The 18,043-nt window shown below is 41.9% G+C and overlaps 1 protein-coding gene across 4 annotated transcripts in view; it reads right to left on the reverse strand.

The window, feature by feature from the left end:
* Window positions 1-2,190: 2,190 nt before the first annotated feature.
* thsd4 (thrombospondin type 1 domain containing 4) overlaps window positions 2,191-18,043 on the reverse strand; it is a 558,240-nt gene continuing 542,387 nt past the window's right edge. For all 4 annotated transcript variants that reach the window (XM_033021503.1, XM_033021512.1, XM_033021494.1 and 1 more), the window contains exon 19: window positions 2,191-4,293. In XM_033021503.1, coding sequence (XP_032877394.1) covers window positions 4,154-4,293 — 140 coding nt within the window. In that variant the 3' untranslated portion in view covers window positions 2,191-4,153. The remainder of the gene's footprint in view (window positions 4,294-18,043) is intronic.

Consider the following 18,043-nt stretch of genomic DNA (forward strand, 5'->3'; position numbering starts at 1 on the left):
CTGACCCTCTTGAGTTCCTCCTGCAGTTTGTTTCTTGAACCTGATAATTGCATTGGTGCATCGAAAATTGGAATCAGGAGGAGGAGTAGACCTTCGCATGTGCTCCACCACTCAATAAGACTTGCTTGATCTCATTCGTCAATGTCCTCCAGAGCATCAAATGTATAAAAGTAAGTAAGTAAGTAAGTTTTATTTATATAGCACGTTTTAAGTCAACTTGCATTGACACCAAAGTGCTTTACATAAATTAAATAATAAGTTTCCATACAAACCATAGAAAAAGGTTAAAAAAATGAATAAAATGGACACAACACATTATAGAGTTCAACACAAACGTTCCCCCACAGCTGAATCAAACATTTCCACTGTGGGGAAAGGCACCAGAAAGTTAAGTCCTCTTCCTCTGTGAAACACCCGAGGTTGGGGCCCATTTGTGGCCGTGCAGCCAGTCCGATGATTTTCAGGGCCCTCTTACCGTGAAGATGGAACTTCGGCGTCGGGTGAAACATTCCTCAGTGGCTTGGAAAAGTCTGGAGCGGCTGCCTCCTCCCTGGAGACCGGGGCACTCGTAGTCCTCAGGCCGCGCCGGTTGGAGCTCCGACCCCGGCGAACTCGAACCCTGGCTCTGCGGCGCTCCAAATCCAGCGCCGCCCGCGGCCGGACGCCCGCAGCCCCAGCTCCGCAATGTTGGGATCGACGGCCACAGCGCTCCGGAGCTTACCGCACGGCGACCCGGTAAGGCATCCGGTAAAGAGAATTAAGTGAGGCAAAACTTTTATATACAATGTGTGTCTGCAATCTGGAATGCAGTGCCTGCATATACAGTGGAGTCAGAATCCAATGTGACCTTCAAGAAAGAAATGGATAAAAGTTTGCTAAAGTAACATTTGGAAAGCTGATGACAAATATCCATGGACTGGAACTAGTGAATCGTGCTAGAAATGAGCTGTCGAGGACATGATGGGTCGAATGGTCTCCTTCCATGCTATAACCGTTCTCTGATTCTATGGTTACCCTATTCTCTACCTGTTCTAAAATCTCTCTTTTGGAAAATACTCAATGACTAAACATGTGTCATCCTCTGAGGAAGAAACGGTATTGCTTTACAATCCTCTGAATGAAGACATTTCTCTTCCTCTTAGACCCCTGATTTTGAAACTGTTCCAGACCCACCACCTTAGGGTAATATCTTAAAAACATTTGATCTGTCAAGCCTCTTAAAGAATTTTACACATTTCAAACAAATCACGGTTTTCAAAGTTTTGGGAAATACAAGCTAGACTACACAATCTCTTCTCAATGAACAATCTCATGCCAGAAATTAGCCCAATGATTTTTTTTGTTAAGAGTCTTAAGGACAAATGTATCCTTACATACGTGAGAACAGAAATATATATTGTACTCCTTTTATCGTGTCAGCCACACTGCTTAAAGTTTAGACTTATTATTTTGTAATAAAAGTCACAGACTATTTGGTGTGTCTGCATTTTAAGTTCCTTTTGAACCAGGTGCCTTTGAATGTCAGCATTATCCAGTCTTCCATCTTTTTTTTTCAAAAGGAATCCAACTTTTCCTATTGGGAGTGGATAACTTTGTATTTTTCCTGTATTATACTGCTTTTGCCATTCATTTCCACTCACTTAACGTGTCTAAGTTTTTCTTGCAGCCTTTTTACATTCTTACCTTCCCTCCACCTTTGCATTGTGGGCAGAATTCGTCACATCAAATTCACCCTTCTATCCCACACTTTGTGGGGTTTTTTTGTTGTAAACCAGCATCTGCAGTACCTCTTCCAGCTTTCTTCTCCCCCACCCCCTACAAAAGTTCTGAAGAAGGGTCTTGACCTGAAATGTCTCCTATCCATGTCCTCCAGAGATGCTGCCTGACCTGCTGAGTAACTCCATCAGTTTGTGTCCTTTTGCATGTTAATCAGCCTCTGCTGTTCCTTGTTTCTGCACTTCCTTGTGTCTCTATTCTCATTCAAGTTGCTGGAAGCAGCTAAGGCAATTACAATGATCTTTGCAGTATATCATAAATTTCACATTGCCAACCTTAAAATGATGTTGTTTTCTGTTGACCAATTCTCACTCTCCGCTGTACATTATGTCCAGATCAATGAGGAAAATGTTGTGTAAGAACTTCTTATGTGGCGCATTATCCAAAGCGTTTTGAAAATCCAAACACATCATGTCCACTGATTTCCCTTTATTAACCCCCATTATTTACAAACTCAAAAAGTTCTAACACATGAATCAAATACAATTTACTTCTCATAAATCCACATTGACCATGAAATCACATGAAGAATGAAGGTGTTGTTATTATTGCCCCTAATGAAAAACTTGAGCATTCTCCTTACTATTGGCATCACATATACTGGACTGTAATTTTGCTTTATTTTGCCCTCCTTTCACAATAAGTGAGATTATGTTTGCTATTTTCCAATCTTTGGGAATCACTCCAAAAGTCAGGGAATTCTGAAAGATAGAACCATATCTTGGGCCGAAAAGTCAGTATTGTAGTGATGGGCAAAGGTCCTGTGTCTATGTCTAACTCTACGATTCTAAATATCTAACATGTTTTCTAAAACCCCACGATATTGGCCATCGTGTCCAGGGAACTGCTTGTTTTTAGTTCATTCATTTTTCTTGTACTATTTTATTACAAATAATATTTTCTTCTATCTCTGGCTTGCACTATAGATTTTGCAATTAATTTCCAACTGTGAAGACAGACTTAAAGAATATGATTAATGTCTCTGGTACGACTTTATTCCCTAATATAATATCTCTCGCTGGGGATGTTGCTCATTTTTTTCTAATCTCCTTCTTCAGATTTAATGCAAAGTTGTGGAGTTATAACAAATGATATAAAACATTTCTCAACCAAGGTAAATAAAAGCTGCAATAGTGCAACTGGTCAGATAACCATTGAATGGCATAATGGGAGTGTTGATGTATCAGCAACATGGGTTTTGGTTGAAGAAATCATATACTGTGGAGATGGACATCAGGAGGGGACTTACTACATGGTTGACAGTTTAATTACAGCATTAAAACTCTTGTGCACATGAACAAAGTCAGGGTAATGGTGGAGAATGGACTATGGGATATAAAGTGCCACAAGGATGAAAAAAAGGGGACATTTTCAATCCCAAATATGACTTCACCAGAGACATTGGTTTTAAATTAAGTAATCATTAGCTTTTATATCTCACTTCCTACAACATTTCGCAATTCAATAAATGCATGGAAGAATGAGCAAGGAAACCATTTGATCACTTCATTTTTTGAATGGTTTTGTAAACAGTGGGAGGTTTGGTTCCAACATCTGTCAGCTCCGTCTCCAACTGAACTTATTGATCCTGACAAAGTAATTGCAAGCCAATGTTAGTAATCTTCTGATGAACGTCCAGATAGGACGTTAAACGCTAATAGATGGAATGAGCACATGAAGCTAGAGAAGTGAATTCTACTGTATAAGAGTTGGAAACATTGCCTTAGTGGCACAATTCACGTCAATATTTGTAAGATGCTGCATTAATATCATGTGAACAAATTGTTTATCAGTAAATTAAAAATAAATCTACAGATGAACCTTGAATTGAGAACTATACTAAAGATGAAATTTGGCCAAGGAAAAGAAAGAGGTTCTTGAAATGTGATGCATGCTTTCTCTAACCAGCCTTTTAAAATTTGAGATTTTTCTTGCGCTGTATTAAATATGCAATGTAGTAATTGTGCCCATTGAATCCCCTTTCTTAGATTTGGTCCCTGGTACTTCAACAGGACTAAATTTCAATAAAAGAGTTCAATGCAAATGCTTGTAGTTGTTTCTTCTGCAAAGGGAGATCCCCCAAAAACCTATTATGAATACATTTTGTTCATTTGTAGAATGCATTTCATATTTCTAAAACAGTAAATTAACAAGAAAATCAGTATTTTGACCAAAGACCAGCATGAAAATGGTGTAAGATTATATTAATACTATACAGTATATTTCCTCTTTATAAACTAGCCGCATCTGACTAAATTTGACCATCTTTTTTGTTGCAATTATGATGTTGTCAACACAGTAGAGTCTGCAAGTGCTCCTACGGTTAATGTTACTGCATCACGATCTGTGAGGGAGTCTGGTTGTTGAGAAAGGGCAGTTATCTCCTTCTGAGTTGGGCAGCTCTTCTTCTGGCCTTGGCACAGGATGCACAGCACGCTGTCTTGTAGTATGTATAGACACAGAGTCTGGCTTGGACCACAACATTACAGTTGAAGTACATGTCCCTGCAATTTTCATCTGCAATGATAAAAGAAGCGACTAAATAATAGAATTAACTCTGCAAATTCAACCGCCCAAATATATCACGGTTTGTTCATTTGGGGAATAACGTGAAATATTACATTTTCGGCCCACAATACACACACCAAACATATTTTCATAGTTCATAAGTTCATGAGTTACAGGGGCAGAATTAGGCCATTTGGCTCATCAAGTCTACTCTGCCATTCAATCATGGCTGATCTATCTTTCCCTCTCGACCCCATTCTCCTGCCTTCTCCCCATAACCCCTCACACCCTTACTAATCAATCAAATTACTAATCAGTTTAATGCCAAATTACTAATCAGTTTAATGCCAAGTAAAATCTTAGTCTGTTTCCATGCTGTATCTCCAAACTAAACTAAAATAGAGTAAGATTTAAAAGATCACTATGCCTGCATGTGATCCATTTCCTTCCATTCCCTGAATATCCATGTCCCTATCCAAAAGCTTCTTAAATGCCACTATCGTATCTGCCTCCTCCACCATCCCTGGCAGCTGGTCCCAGACAACCAATACTGTGTAAAAAAGTTCCTCTACACATCTTCTTTAAACTCTGCCTCTCTCACCTTAAAGCAATGCCCTTTACCATTTCTTTACCATTTCCACCCTGGGAAGTGGATTCTGATTGTCTCCCCTATCCTTGCCCCTCATAATTTTATAAACCTCTGTGTCCCCTCAGCTTCTGACGATCCACAGAAAACAATCCAAGTGTGCAAAAAATGTGAGTTGCTTGCAAGCACCCTGAACATACTAACAATGGACAATTATATAATCCGTTTCACAAGAATAAAATATTGAGCCTCACCACAACATTATGGCTTTATTGTACCCAGGCTCGGGGATATATACCTCAGGGCTCTCCCAGTACTATCTATATAGTTCAATACTACGAGCAGGAACATGAGCAAGAATGGGGCAGCACAGTGGCACAGCGGTAGAATTGCTGCCTTACAGCACCAGAGACCAGGGTTCGATCCTGACTACGGGTGCTGTCTGTACGGAGTTTGTACATTCTCCCTGTGCCCATGTGGGTTTTCTCCGGGTGCTCCGGTTTCCTCCCACCTTCCAAAGATATATAGGTTTGTAGGTTAATTGGTTTCTGTAAATTGTTCCTAGTGTGTAGGATATCGGCGAGGACTTGGTGGGCCGAAGAACTTGTTTCCACGTTGTATCTCCAAACTAAACTAAAATAGAGTAAGATTTAAAAGGTAGGCCTGATTATTAGGTCAGACTTGACAGAGACATTAATTATGAAGGGAATGGTAGCTCGGGAAGGTGCTCAGGAGCAAGTAGTTTTAAGTTTTAGTAAACAGCAGGCAGGAACTGAACTGGAAACTAGTTCAATAGTCAGACAAAAGTCAATCCCTTAAAGAGTACTTTGCATATATCTTTTTGGAATGACTCTCTCTCAATGACGTAAATGAAAGACAAGAGGAGCCACCACATTTTTCAGCATAAAAATCATTCTTGAAGGCTTAATCGACAGATCTAAATGCTTAACTACAACGAAGGGCACCCAACCCAAAACTGTCCGCACCCTCCACAGCTGGTGCCTGACCCACTCAGTTCCTCCAACTGTTTGCTTTTTGCCCAAGATGCCAGCATCTGCAGTCTCTTGTGTCTCTGTCTATTTATTTTCTTCAGTGTGTGTGTGGCCACTACATTTTCCTATTCCCTTCACCGTTTAGAAAGTTGGAGTTTTGCTTTTAACTGCTTTTTGGAAAGCTTAATGTGATGGATGAAGTGAGGCTTGATTTTGGTTACACTCAGCCAAAATATGGGGCTTATAAGTGTCCCACTGAATGTCATTTCTAATTTTGTTTATTTAGTTTAGATATACAGCATGGAAACAGGCCCTTGGGCACAGTGAATCCACTCTGGCCATCGATCGCCCTTTCACACATTAGTTCTATGTTATCCCACTTTCTCATCTACTCCCCACACACTAGTGAAGCGTCAAGAGTGTTTTATTGTCATATGGCCCAGATAGAACAATTACATTCTTACTTGCTGCAGCACAACAGAATATATAAACATAGTACACTGTAAACAATATGATAAACAACAAAAAAAAAGTTCAGTTATATACACACACACACACACACACACACATATACATATATATAGCCTATAGGGATGAGGTCCAGAACCTGGCAGCCTGGTGTGCCAATAATAACCTCGTCCTCAACTCTAAGAAGACAAAGGAAATCATCGTTGATTTCAGGAAGACCTGAGGTGGCAGACATACCCCCATCCACATAAACGGGACTGAGGTGGAGCGCGTCTCCGACTACAAATTCCTCGGGGTAAATATCTCAGAGGATCTGTCCTGGTCCCTCAATACCACCAAACTGATCAAAAAGGCGCAGCAGCGCCTTTACTTTCTGAGGAGGCTTAAGAAAGCTCACCTGTCCCCCCAGATCCTGTCCAACTTCTACTGCTGTACCACTGAAAGCATCCTGACCACCTGCTTCACGGTATGGTACAGCAGCTGCACAACAGCTGACAGGAAGGCGCTGCAACGGGTGGTGAAAACCGCTCAGCACATCATCGGTGCCCCGCTCCCTGCCATGGATGCCCTCCACTGCAAACGGTGTCTGAGACGGGCCGGGAAAATCATCAAGGACCCCTCTCACCCTAACCATTTGCCCTCCTCCCATCAGGGAGGCAGTACAGGAGCCTCAGGTCTCACACAAGCAGGCTGAGGAACAGCTTTTTCAATAACACCATTACACTGCTGAACTCACAGTCCCGTCGCTAGCTATCTTTAGACTCTCCCATTTGTATACATTTATTTGCCTATGTACCAGTTTAATTCATCCACAGTCCACACATTGTTAACCAGTATTTTTATTTTTATTTGTATTTTTATTTTGTATTTTTAATTTTATTTCTACTATCTTGCACTATGACCAGACGCTAAACTGCACTTCGTTGTACCTGTACTCGTATTTGTGCAATGACAATAAAGTTGAATTTAATTGAATTTAATTGAATATATATATACTAGACCAAGTGGGACCCGTTGGGTCCCGTCCCCTCAACGCGCAGTTACGGGGGGGGGGGGGGGAAGTGTCGTACATATACTAATCACCCCCCCACACACACTAATCACCCCCCGTATGTTTTATGTGAGGAGTAGGGGAGGGGTCGAGGGAAACTTTTTTTCAATCTCTTACCTTGCTGGAGATGCGATTGTTTTCCGGATCGTATCTCTGGTCACTCTGCAGCCTAACATCATAACATCATGCATGGCGGCCTTGCTCAGGACTGACTTTGATCCCCACTGCGGGGACGTGGACTTACCATCGGAGCCTGCGATCGCTTGCCTGGGATCAATGCTCCAACTGCGGCCTACGGATTCCAACATCGACGAGCTCGCAGTCTCGGGTAGAGACCGATGTCGGGAAGCTCCAGTCGCAGAAAGTTTCGATCAGCCCCGACCCGGGGTAGATCGCCCGGCGCGGGGAGCTGAGATTCCCCCCTGATGCAATCGCATCTCCAGCAAGGTAAGAGATTGAAAAAAAGTTTCCCTCGACCCCTCCCCTACTCCTCACATAAAACAAACCAGAGAACATTAACACACACTTTTAAAACACACTAAAAATAAGAAAATAGACAAAAAAACACAGACTGTTGGCGAGGCTGCCATCGCTGACGGCACCACCCGGTGGTAATGTATACATTTCTACTCCAGTGTAAAATCCACAGTTCACCCCAGTCAAGAGCAATTCTCTCCTCGGTGCTGGAGAAAAACTCCCCCATTTCTAGACATCACTGGCTACTGTTCATTATGGTCTGGATGAGAGATGTGGCGCATCCCATTTTAGCTGCTCGTTGGCCTTAATTTTCTGCACCTTTCCTGCAGCTTTTTTCAGATGATTCCTATTCCATTTGGCATGTGGCATTTTCCCTGGCCTTTTCCTTCACAGGACTGTACTCGTTCCTTGATGAGTGCAACTTTCTGCCTTCGTTCTTGTTGGTGTCATGGGTCAGTCCCAGATAATTGTTTTTAACTTGGATCGTGACCTCCTTTCTGTCCCTCTCTTCCTCCCTCCCATCACACATTCCAGCTGGAAGTTCATGCTTCAGTAATGTTGCAGCTGTTGGCAATGTTGTTCCGGTTCGACAGATCATTTGGGACGGGCATTGATATATTTTCATGATCCATGTGTCTATTTACTCTTGCTTTCCCTTTCTCAGAAGTGACTTGGCAGTTCTTACAGCTTTCTCTGGTAGGATTCTATATGGTGCGGAGATGATATTCTATGGGTCAATTGCCACCTAGCCACTAACTTTGACCACTCACCTGCAGCAAATTCGGGGCCATTGCCTGTTGCAACCTTGCCCGAAACACAACATCTGACAAAATTACTCTTCAGCTTGTAAGGGACATCTGAGGATGTGTTTGAATAAATAATAAGTCAAACTTTTCAGTCGACGGCATTTCCAAGATGGAGGGTGGCCACATTCCGGGCTTTCAAGTACTTGAGGTTTCAGTAACTTGATCTACACATTGTTCTGTAAGTTGCAAAACAATTGACAATCACCAAGTGGTTTTTAAGCCTCAGCTATGAAGAGGTCTATTGAACCCCCCAATGTCCACGCATAGGTTCCCTCTGCTGGGTATGTCCATAGATCTGCAACCATCACAATTTTGTATAGTCTTTGATTTCTGTGTTTATCCTTGGGCAGTACAGTGCTTCATGAGTTTTCCCACAAACTGCCCTTCGTTCCCAGGCTGGATGTGCATTTCTCTTCGAGGACTTTGAGACCACTACTCTCTCGCCTCTGAGAAATATAGAACTCATCCAGAATGTGGAAGTACAGGGAAGGACTGTTTGAGAGCTCCGGCTGTTTATTTTACCATCAGGGTCAGGACAATTGGAGACAATACTGAATTGATGTGCCTTAATTGAGGTAATATGAAGTGATGTGCCTTACTGTGGCTTCTCCATAAACTGCTTTGCAATAGTGGGATCCTTCAGCATATTCACCTTCTCCAATTCCATTGTGTCTACACCAAAGATTGACACAGAATGCTGGAGTAACTCAGCGGGACAGGCGGCATCTCTAGAGAGAAGGATTATCCACAGCTAACAATGAACCATTCTACATTTTCCTTGATCACCCCCTTTGATCTGTGTTTTCACACCTTACCCTTTCCATATCTCTATGACTCCTTCTCCCCTAATTCTCAGTCTGAAGAAGGGTCTCAACCCGAAACATCACCCATTCCCTCTCTCCAGAGATGCTGCCTGCCCCTCTGAGACCCTATTCCAGCATTCTGTGTCTATCGTCAGTGTAAACCAGCATCTGCAGTTCCATGTGTCTACAATCTGTCTTTTCTGTAGTAAGATACAGATGGAAGAGTGTCTGTGTTGTTCATCTAGATAGTAAGACATTCTGAGTATCATATATCCTTTAAGCTTACTGGAGATTCATTACAATCACTTTAAGGTATGTGATCTGTCTGCATAGTTTTTACTTCCAATGTGGATACAGGTTCAATATTTCAAGCCCACATGTAGCAGGCAACAGCTACTTTACAATTTGAGTGTATCATGTGTAGAAAAGAACTGCAGATGCTGGTTTAAATCGAAGGTAGACACAAAATGCTGGAGTAACAGCATCTCTGGAGAGAAGGAATGGGTGATGTTTCTGGTCGAGACCCTTCTTCAGAGTATATCATGTCTGGGTAACAATCAGGGCTCCTCATGCGTGTGCTATTGGTTGCCCATCTTGCATGGTTGCTGTTTTTATAAACTTATCTGAGGCATCTGTGAGTTATGTCAGCTTTTTTGGTCCATGAAGTCGCATATAACTGGCTGTATTATCATCTTTAATTTGATTTATTGGAATTTTTGCTCATGGGTGCCCCTCCAATATTTCCCAAAAGATGTATTGGAAGTTATTCGAAACAAATTCTTCCTGTCAAGTTGAACAAGCCAATATCCATTCTTGGTATCCATCAAGACTGAAGGATTTTGCTCAGCTCATACTGGGCATGTTGTCTTCAATAGTTTTTATTGATAATGGTTCCTCTTCAGCACCTTATTCATGTCACTTGGATCTATAGAGATCTTCAGCTTGTTTTGCTTTCCCGCATACACTAAACATGGGACCAAAAGGCCATAAAATGACTGTAAGATTACAATACAGATCAAGGGCATACTGAAGAAGAAGGCCATTCAGCTCGTTTGTATCTTACTGGTACAATGCACTCCAGCCAGTTCCAGTTTTTCCTCAATTCACTTTCATGTCTCATGGTTCTTGCGGGCATCTTGCTGTAACTTCAGGACGTGTGCCTGATGCTCACAACCATTGCACTACCATGAGATGGTGCCAGATAGGGCTAAATCTCTTACGAGGTAGATTCTACCAGTTTTGGCTTGAGTATTACCATCTCCCCTGCCTCCACCCAGCCAGGTCCATGGACCAATGCAATGTGAGCTGAATTTACAAGTCTGCTGGGAGATATGAATGAGGCCAGGGTGTACGTGGATATGATTTAAATTACAGGTTCAATTACACTAACAATTGGTCTCAAAATGATGCAGTCCAATCTGGACTAAACGGCTTGAGCAGGACTGACAACACTTGCTTGTTGTAGTCGAGGGGGCATTCGTTGCTTTTTGCCTGCTATGTGAATCTAACCTTTGGACAACATCCAGGTCATCAGTCAAGTTCATGTCGAAAAAGCAAGTGCCAACCTGGTGAAATTGCAAGACAACACCACACGTGTGCTAAACAGCAAAAGCAGCATGTAATAGGCAGAGGTCACTGATCTCATGGGCAACAGATCAACACAAAGCTCTGCAGAAATGTCATATATGAATGGTGGTGGACAGGGAAACAAATACTGGGAGGAATAGCCTCTAAAGGTTTCCTCATCCTCAATGATAGCTGAAGCATTCAAGTGTCAGGCAGAGGATGCATCTTGGCTTCCTCCTGAAATTCCCACCATCACAGAAGGTGGTTTTCAGGGAATTAATTTCTCCCCATGTGATATCAAGAAATAGTTGCGAGTATTGGATAGGTCCAAGGTTAAACAACAAACAATGTCTTGGCTGTAGTAACACCCCAGAACTAAGTGAAACCTTGAAAGAAACGGAGACGGAGACGTTGGCTGTAACGGGCCTTTATGGCCAGCTGCAGATTGGACTTTGAAAATGGCTCCAAAACCTGGCACTCTTGAATATAGTCTCAGTGGAAATGCCTTGGAAATGTTGCTGTTTCTTTATTGTTCATCGTTCCTAGGTCTAAATCTCAGGCTTCCCTCGCCAAAAGCATTATTTTCATTGGAAGGATTGCAGCAGCCCACTGCTACCTAGTCCATATTGAGCATAATGGTCCCATCAAATGCAACTAATCCAGACATTGAGGCTTATCTGTTTGATGACTATCATAAGTGAGTGTATATTCACAGCGGGTGGGGCAATGGAAGTAGGCAAATGAGAGAGGGTTTCCCATGCAGGATTGCATCAAAGATGCTACAGTCCAGGCCTCGTAGCTCAGCTGTAAAACAGCAGGAAGGAAGGTCTGGTTTAATATTTCTATGTAAGGACTTGAATCTAATTGTAGGGCACCTATTAATCTAAAAGGAAAACAGCATTGAGTGATACATTTAAGCAATCACAAAGAAAGCCCATTAATGCCTCAACGGAAGATTGAGGAGTCGGTATATCGACAAATACTCTCTTGAATTCTTACAGATATACAGTTCAGAGTATATTGACTGACATTACAATCTGAGTTGGCACTTCGAATAGGCACTGACCTCCACACCATTGAAAGGATCTATAGGAGATGAGGCCTCAAAATTGCATCAAAGACCCGCATCATTCTTATTTCACTATTACCATCAGGAAGGAGATATAGGAATCTGAAAACCGTGGCCAGCAGGTTAAAGAATAGCTTCTTTCCAATAACCATCAAACTTTTGAATACTACACAACACTAACCTCATCAATTAACTTCTATGGATTGTTTTGGTTGCATTAAAGACTATGGATTTTTTGCACTAGTATTATGGTGACTAATTTATTGAATTAGTTTTGTTATTATATATTATTGTGGTCATGGCTTTTGCAAATAAAAAAAATCACTGCTCTGTTGTCGGTACAGATGACAATTAGACGCTCTTGACTCTTAAATTTTTATGACCAAGCATAAACACATTTGTGAGGTCAAATATAAATTACTAAAACATCATTATTTCATAAATAGTAATTGGAGATGAGCCCAGCAATCTCTTGTTTTCTAATTACTAAATCATACCAAAATATTTTGCAAAGGTTTACAATCAGTTTCTGTGCTGCAGAAAAGTCGTAATTTTTTACTTGACATCTGAATGAAAATGATTGCTTTCAGGCTTATCCTTTCTATGTCAAAGAGTAAACGCCCTTATGATTGTCAGTCTCGCATTCAGCTCGGTTATGAAAGTCTGTGGGGGTGCAATAAACTGAGAACTGATCAGCATAACTCCTGTGGAAATAGTTATATGTGGCTGAAAAATCAAAGCCGCCAGTTATTTTCTTTGAAGCTTCAGTTGTGGCAGGAGATTGCCGTGGGATTTCAAGGTCCATTTTACCTGTCAAAGAAGGGTAGCTACTCCACGAGGAATTATTGAGCAAATAATCATGGACTGATGTTTCAGGTTTAAGGCTGATATCAAAGAAGTTATATGTAAGCCTTTCCAGCAAAAATAAAATGACCATTCTATCACCTAACACATGCCAATGAAGTACCACAAGACAGCAGGTAGATTATTTTCATTGCAAAAAATACTGAACTCATTAATCTTAAGGCTAGGTTCCCACTGTGAATCAAAGTAATCAGCCTGAATCTTTCATAAGTGCGGTAAAAATAGCCTTCGATCTTCCAAGGTCCAGGAAGGGTGGAAGAGAGAGACTTCTAAGTTTCTGTTTAACAGTTTGTCATAGCCACCTTTGGGAATTTAGCAAGGCCTCCTTGTAACTCATGCCAGCACTTAGCAGAAGAGAACTCTGTTGAGTGTGGTGCCTAATCCTGAGTTGTACATAACCCTTTGAAGTGAGGAATGTTGGCTAATAATTAGCCTGTTTCTGACCACTGGAATTCAGGGCATTTGATAAAACAGGGTGGAGCCCCTTTTAGAATTGGGATCTTCTGAAAATTCTCACCCTCAGCTGCCAATACACCTCTTTTCCATCATCCTAGCTGTCACATTTTGAAGCTTGGAGATCTTTCCACATATTTGTTATGCTCCGTCAATTCCAGATACCAATCTCTGCTTGAGCTTCTATTGTTTGAAAGCCAGCCTTCCTCATATTTCAGATTGTTAACCTCAATGTTTTCGCTGGCAGTGTTCTTCGGATACTCTGCAAAGTGCATGTGGTTTTAAACAAATGAGACAGCATTTTTAACAATGAATATGTGGAAACTGACCAAATACCATTCATATGAGATATAGAGATAGCATTACAGATACGGCGTGGAAACAGGCTCTTTAGCTCACCGATTCCGCCTCGACCAGCAATCACCCCATACACTAGCACTAACCTACACACTGGGGACCACTTACAATTTTACTGAAGCCAATTAACCTACAAACCTTTGGAGTAGGGGAGGAAACCGGAGCACCTGGAGAAAACCCACACAGTCACAGAGAGAATGTATGAACTTTGTGCAGATCGCACCCATTATCAGGATTGAACCTGGGTCTCTGGCATTGTAAGGGAACAACTCTACCGCTGTGCCACCATGCTGCCTCATGCTAGTGCAAGCACTGATCTTTCATGTGTATCAGGGGAGTGGGGCAGATTGGACCTTTGACATTGGTTGTCCTGAAAACAAATTCATGGCTGGGGGAAATAATAATAGACAAAGGTCTATTTTTGCAGTAACTTTGAGAATGGAAATCTATCTTTTTCTCTTCACAACTCAGCGAGTTCTTGATCCATGATATTTGTGAAGGCATTTTTAAAGAGAAAATGGTCTTAATCTTCTGCAGGTTCTCTAATCTTGAGCCACAATGCTAGTGATTGTTTTAACATATGCTTCAAGGACCACATTTGTAGGAGCCATTAAGCTTAAGTCAGTATTATTATCATGTCTGATATCTTTAGTTTTAGTTTTTAACTGCCTGCATTTTTGTAGGTGGAATTTGATACATAGTGGGGGTGTGTTCTTTTGTTAGAGGAGTCTGGCACAGGCTCGCAGATTAGAAGTTTCAGTTTGGTGTAGGAGAATGAGTGGAAATAGTTTTCTACCATGATCACGACACACACATGTTATGAGACGACATACCTTTATAAGAAGAAGCTTTTATGTGATTTATATGACCGTGAATAGAACAGCGATTAAGAACGGAAAGTTATGAGTTATTTCTTTGTTTTGTATTACTTCAATAACATGGCAATTAATCAAGAAACGATGTCTGGAAGATTCATCTTTGCTGTCTTTTGTGTGTCGTGAGTGCGTTAGGCTATACCTTCAAATCATCTCCGATAATTAATGGCTATCGAAGTTGGACTTTGAGAACGTTGTAAAAACTGTCATTATGACATTCATTACTTAGGATGAAATGTCATGAGACATACATAGAATGAATTAATTTGCAAGATGATATTGGGCTGCTTGCTTCGATTACTTCTTTTTGTCTATGAAGATAGATAATGAACAGACTTTGCTCAGATGGACATAAAAAATAGATTGAAGCCTTTTATGGTCTGTTAAATTGTCATTGCATTTAACACTAATGCTGATTCTGATGAAATTTGCCAAAATGAAATCTGAAACAGTTATAGTTTTTACACCCAGAAAGAGGGGTGTAAAATAGATCCTGCACATTTTCCAATGGAGCCAGGCTCAACTGAATGCTGCTTCTGACATCTCACCTTGCGAGATGTACCCTCACAGAAGTATACACTCCCCAGGGTGTGGGAGAACGACAACATACACTTGTGGCAGTAATGCAGGGGACACAGGCTATAATGGCGAGGGAGAGAACATCCAAATTCACCTTATGGAACACGGAAGTCATTATCAGTGGCATATATGCAAAGAGGGATATCAAGTGGGCTGAGTGGACCCATGAGACCCAAGAGAAGGCAATAAAGTATGATAACACATCGAATCACTTGCGATTATTGTGAACAGAGTGAAATGTGATAATTTTACTGCTACTCAGGTTTCATCAGTTCTTCCCCAGTGCATCTTGACCTAGTTGATTTTATCTTGGTCTAAAAAGAAACATACCCGGCGTTTCATGAGTGATTTCCCATCACTGGTGAGTGTGGAATTTACTGGCCTGAAATACAAGTCCCTCCAGGCACATCCTTAACTATTGCAAGTCCGATCTGAGGGCGATGTGCATTGCTCTCTGCTGCATTAGCTACATTGTTGGATAGCCATTGTCAAGTAGAACAGCAAGTCCAAAGCATTCAAAGATTTTAAAGGTTGCAGTCTGGAGATGCGCCACAGAAAGCGTATTTTATGTGGAGGTCAGATTTCTTCAAATGAGATACTACTTCGCAGGAAACCTAAGAATATTTCACTAAGCCATATCTGTAAAAAGATCACATTGATGCAATCATAAAGAAAGCCCATCAATGCCTTTTGTTTAGAAGATTGAGAAGATTCGATATATTGACAAATATTATCTTGTGCTTCCACACCCAGAAAGAGGGGTGTAAAATAGGTCCTGTGCGCGAGAGAGCATATTACTGCTTGCATCACGGCAAGGTTCGGCAACTGGAACGTCCAGGGACGAAGGAGATTACAGAGATTGATAGACAATGCCTGGTGAATATCTGCTACTGACCTCCCCACCATCAAAGAAATATCTTGGATGTGCTGCCTCAATAAGGCAGCCAATATCAACAAGGACCAAAAATAAACACAAAAAGCTGGAGTAACTCAGCGGGACAGGCAGCAGCTCTGGAGAGAAGGGATGAGTGACGTTTCAGGTCTTCTTGAGACACATCATGAAGGACCACCCTGGCCACACTCTCATTTCACTCCTACCATCAGGAAAAAGGTATAGGCATCTGAAAACCACCAGGTTCAAGAATAGCTTCTTTCCAACAGCCATCAGGCTCTTGAACACTACACAATACTAACCTTTACTGTAAACTTCTCTGAAGTCTTTGGTTGTATGAATATTTGGGTTTATATTTTCATTAGTACTGTGGTTATTAATGTACGGATTTTTTGTTTATTACATATTGTTCATATATATTGTAATGACATTCCTGTTATGATGCTGCAATTAAGAATTTCATTGCTTGCATTGACCATTACTATGACAATTAAACACTCATGGCTTGACTTGAGATTTATTCTTTCATATGTTACGATCAGTGTAGGAAAGCAGAATATCAGGGAATATTGTGTGTTATCTGTGCTCCTCCATTTGATTATTGGCATACCATCCTAGCGGGGAGATGAGTGTGTGGCCAGGATGGTGTGGGCCCTTGATGATACTGCCAGCCTTTTTGAGGCAGCGACTGCGATAGATCCGCTCGATGGAAGGGAGGTCAGAGCCGATGATGGACTGGGCAGGGTTTTGGCATAATATGGTCTAGTTTGTTATTAGGATCCTATCTAGCATCATGGGTGCAGTCAATGACCACCTGCACTCGTGGGGACCCAGCAGTTCTGGTTTCTCCCTGTGCCTGAGGTGCTGCCACCTCTCCATCCTATTAAAGTGGATAAGATTGTCTCCTGTAGCAACAAAGAACTGCAGATGTTGGTTAATCTGCATGTCTGGAGAGCGTGGATAGGTGATGTTTCGGGTCAAGCCTCTCCAGTCAGAGAATGAGCATTTCAGATGCTAAATGCTGCAAAAAACTCTCACTGTTTGTTTAAGATGCCTCTTAAATTTCAGAATCAGAATCATATTTTATTTGCCAAGTATGTTTTGCAACATATGAGGAATTTCACTGGCCAGGTGAGCCATACAATTAAAAGCAACAGATCACTCAAAAACACATTTTAACATGAACATCCACCACAGTGACTCCTGCACATTCCTCACTGTGATGGAGGGCGAAATAAACTTCAAGTCCTTCCTTTTTTTCTTCCTCGGTCGGGGACCTCGAGCCCTCCATTGACGGTACGGTCTTGACTCCCGTAGCCGGCGGCGTTCGGGCACTCCGCGTCGAGGCGTTCAGCTCCTGCATTGGGGGGTTGTCAGCTCCCCCGTGCCGGGCGATCGAACCTCGCGTCGGGGCTGGTCGAACCTTCTGCGGCGTTGGAGGTCCTGACTCGGCCTCTCCCGAGACTGCGAGCTCTTGATGGTAAGTCCACAGGCCACAGTTGGAGCGATCCCAGGCAAGGGATCCGCTCCGATGTTAAGTTTGCACCCCGCGGTAGGGCTCACGACAGTCCGAGGAGGCCTCCAGCTATGGTAGGCCGCAGAGCCCGGAGAATGCGATCCAAAAATTGATCACATCTCCGGGAATGTAGGAACTTGAAAAAAAATTTCCCCCGGTCCCCTCCCCCCCATATAAAACAAACCAAAGTACATTAAAACAAACTTTTAACAAACGCTAAAAATAACAAAAAGATGAAAAAACGAACAGACCGCCGGCAGGGCTGTCCATCTCCCCGGCACCCCTGGTGGTCATATTTTGGAAGGCGTTTGACCAATCTGCAGTCCAAACAGATCTCCCAGATCAGCTGTACCTCTTTAGGTAACAAAAGCAACAAACTACTGCTTTGTGCTTGTAATGTATTGA

Source organism: Amblyraja radiata, chromosome 1 (genome assembly GCF_010909765.2).
Source record: "Amblyraja radiata isolate CabotCenter1 chromosome 1, sAmbRad1.1.pri, whole genome shotgun sequence".
NCBI lineage: Eukaryota > Metazoa > Chordata > Chondrichthyes > Rajiformes > Rajidae > Amblyraja > Amblyraja radiata.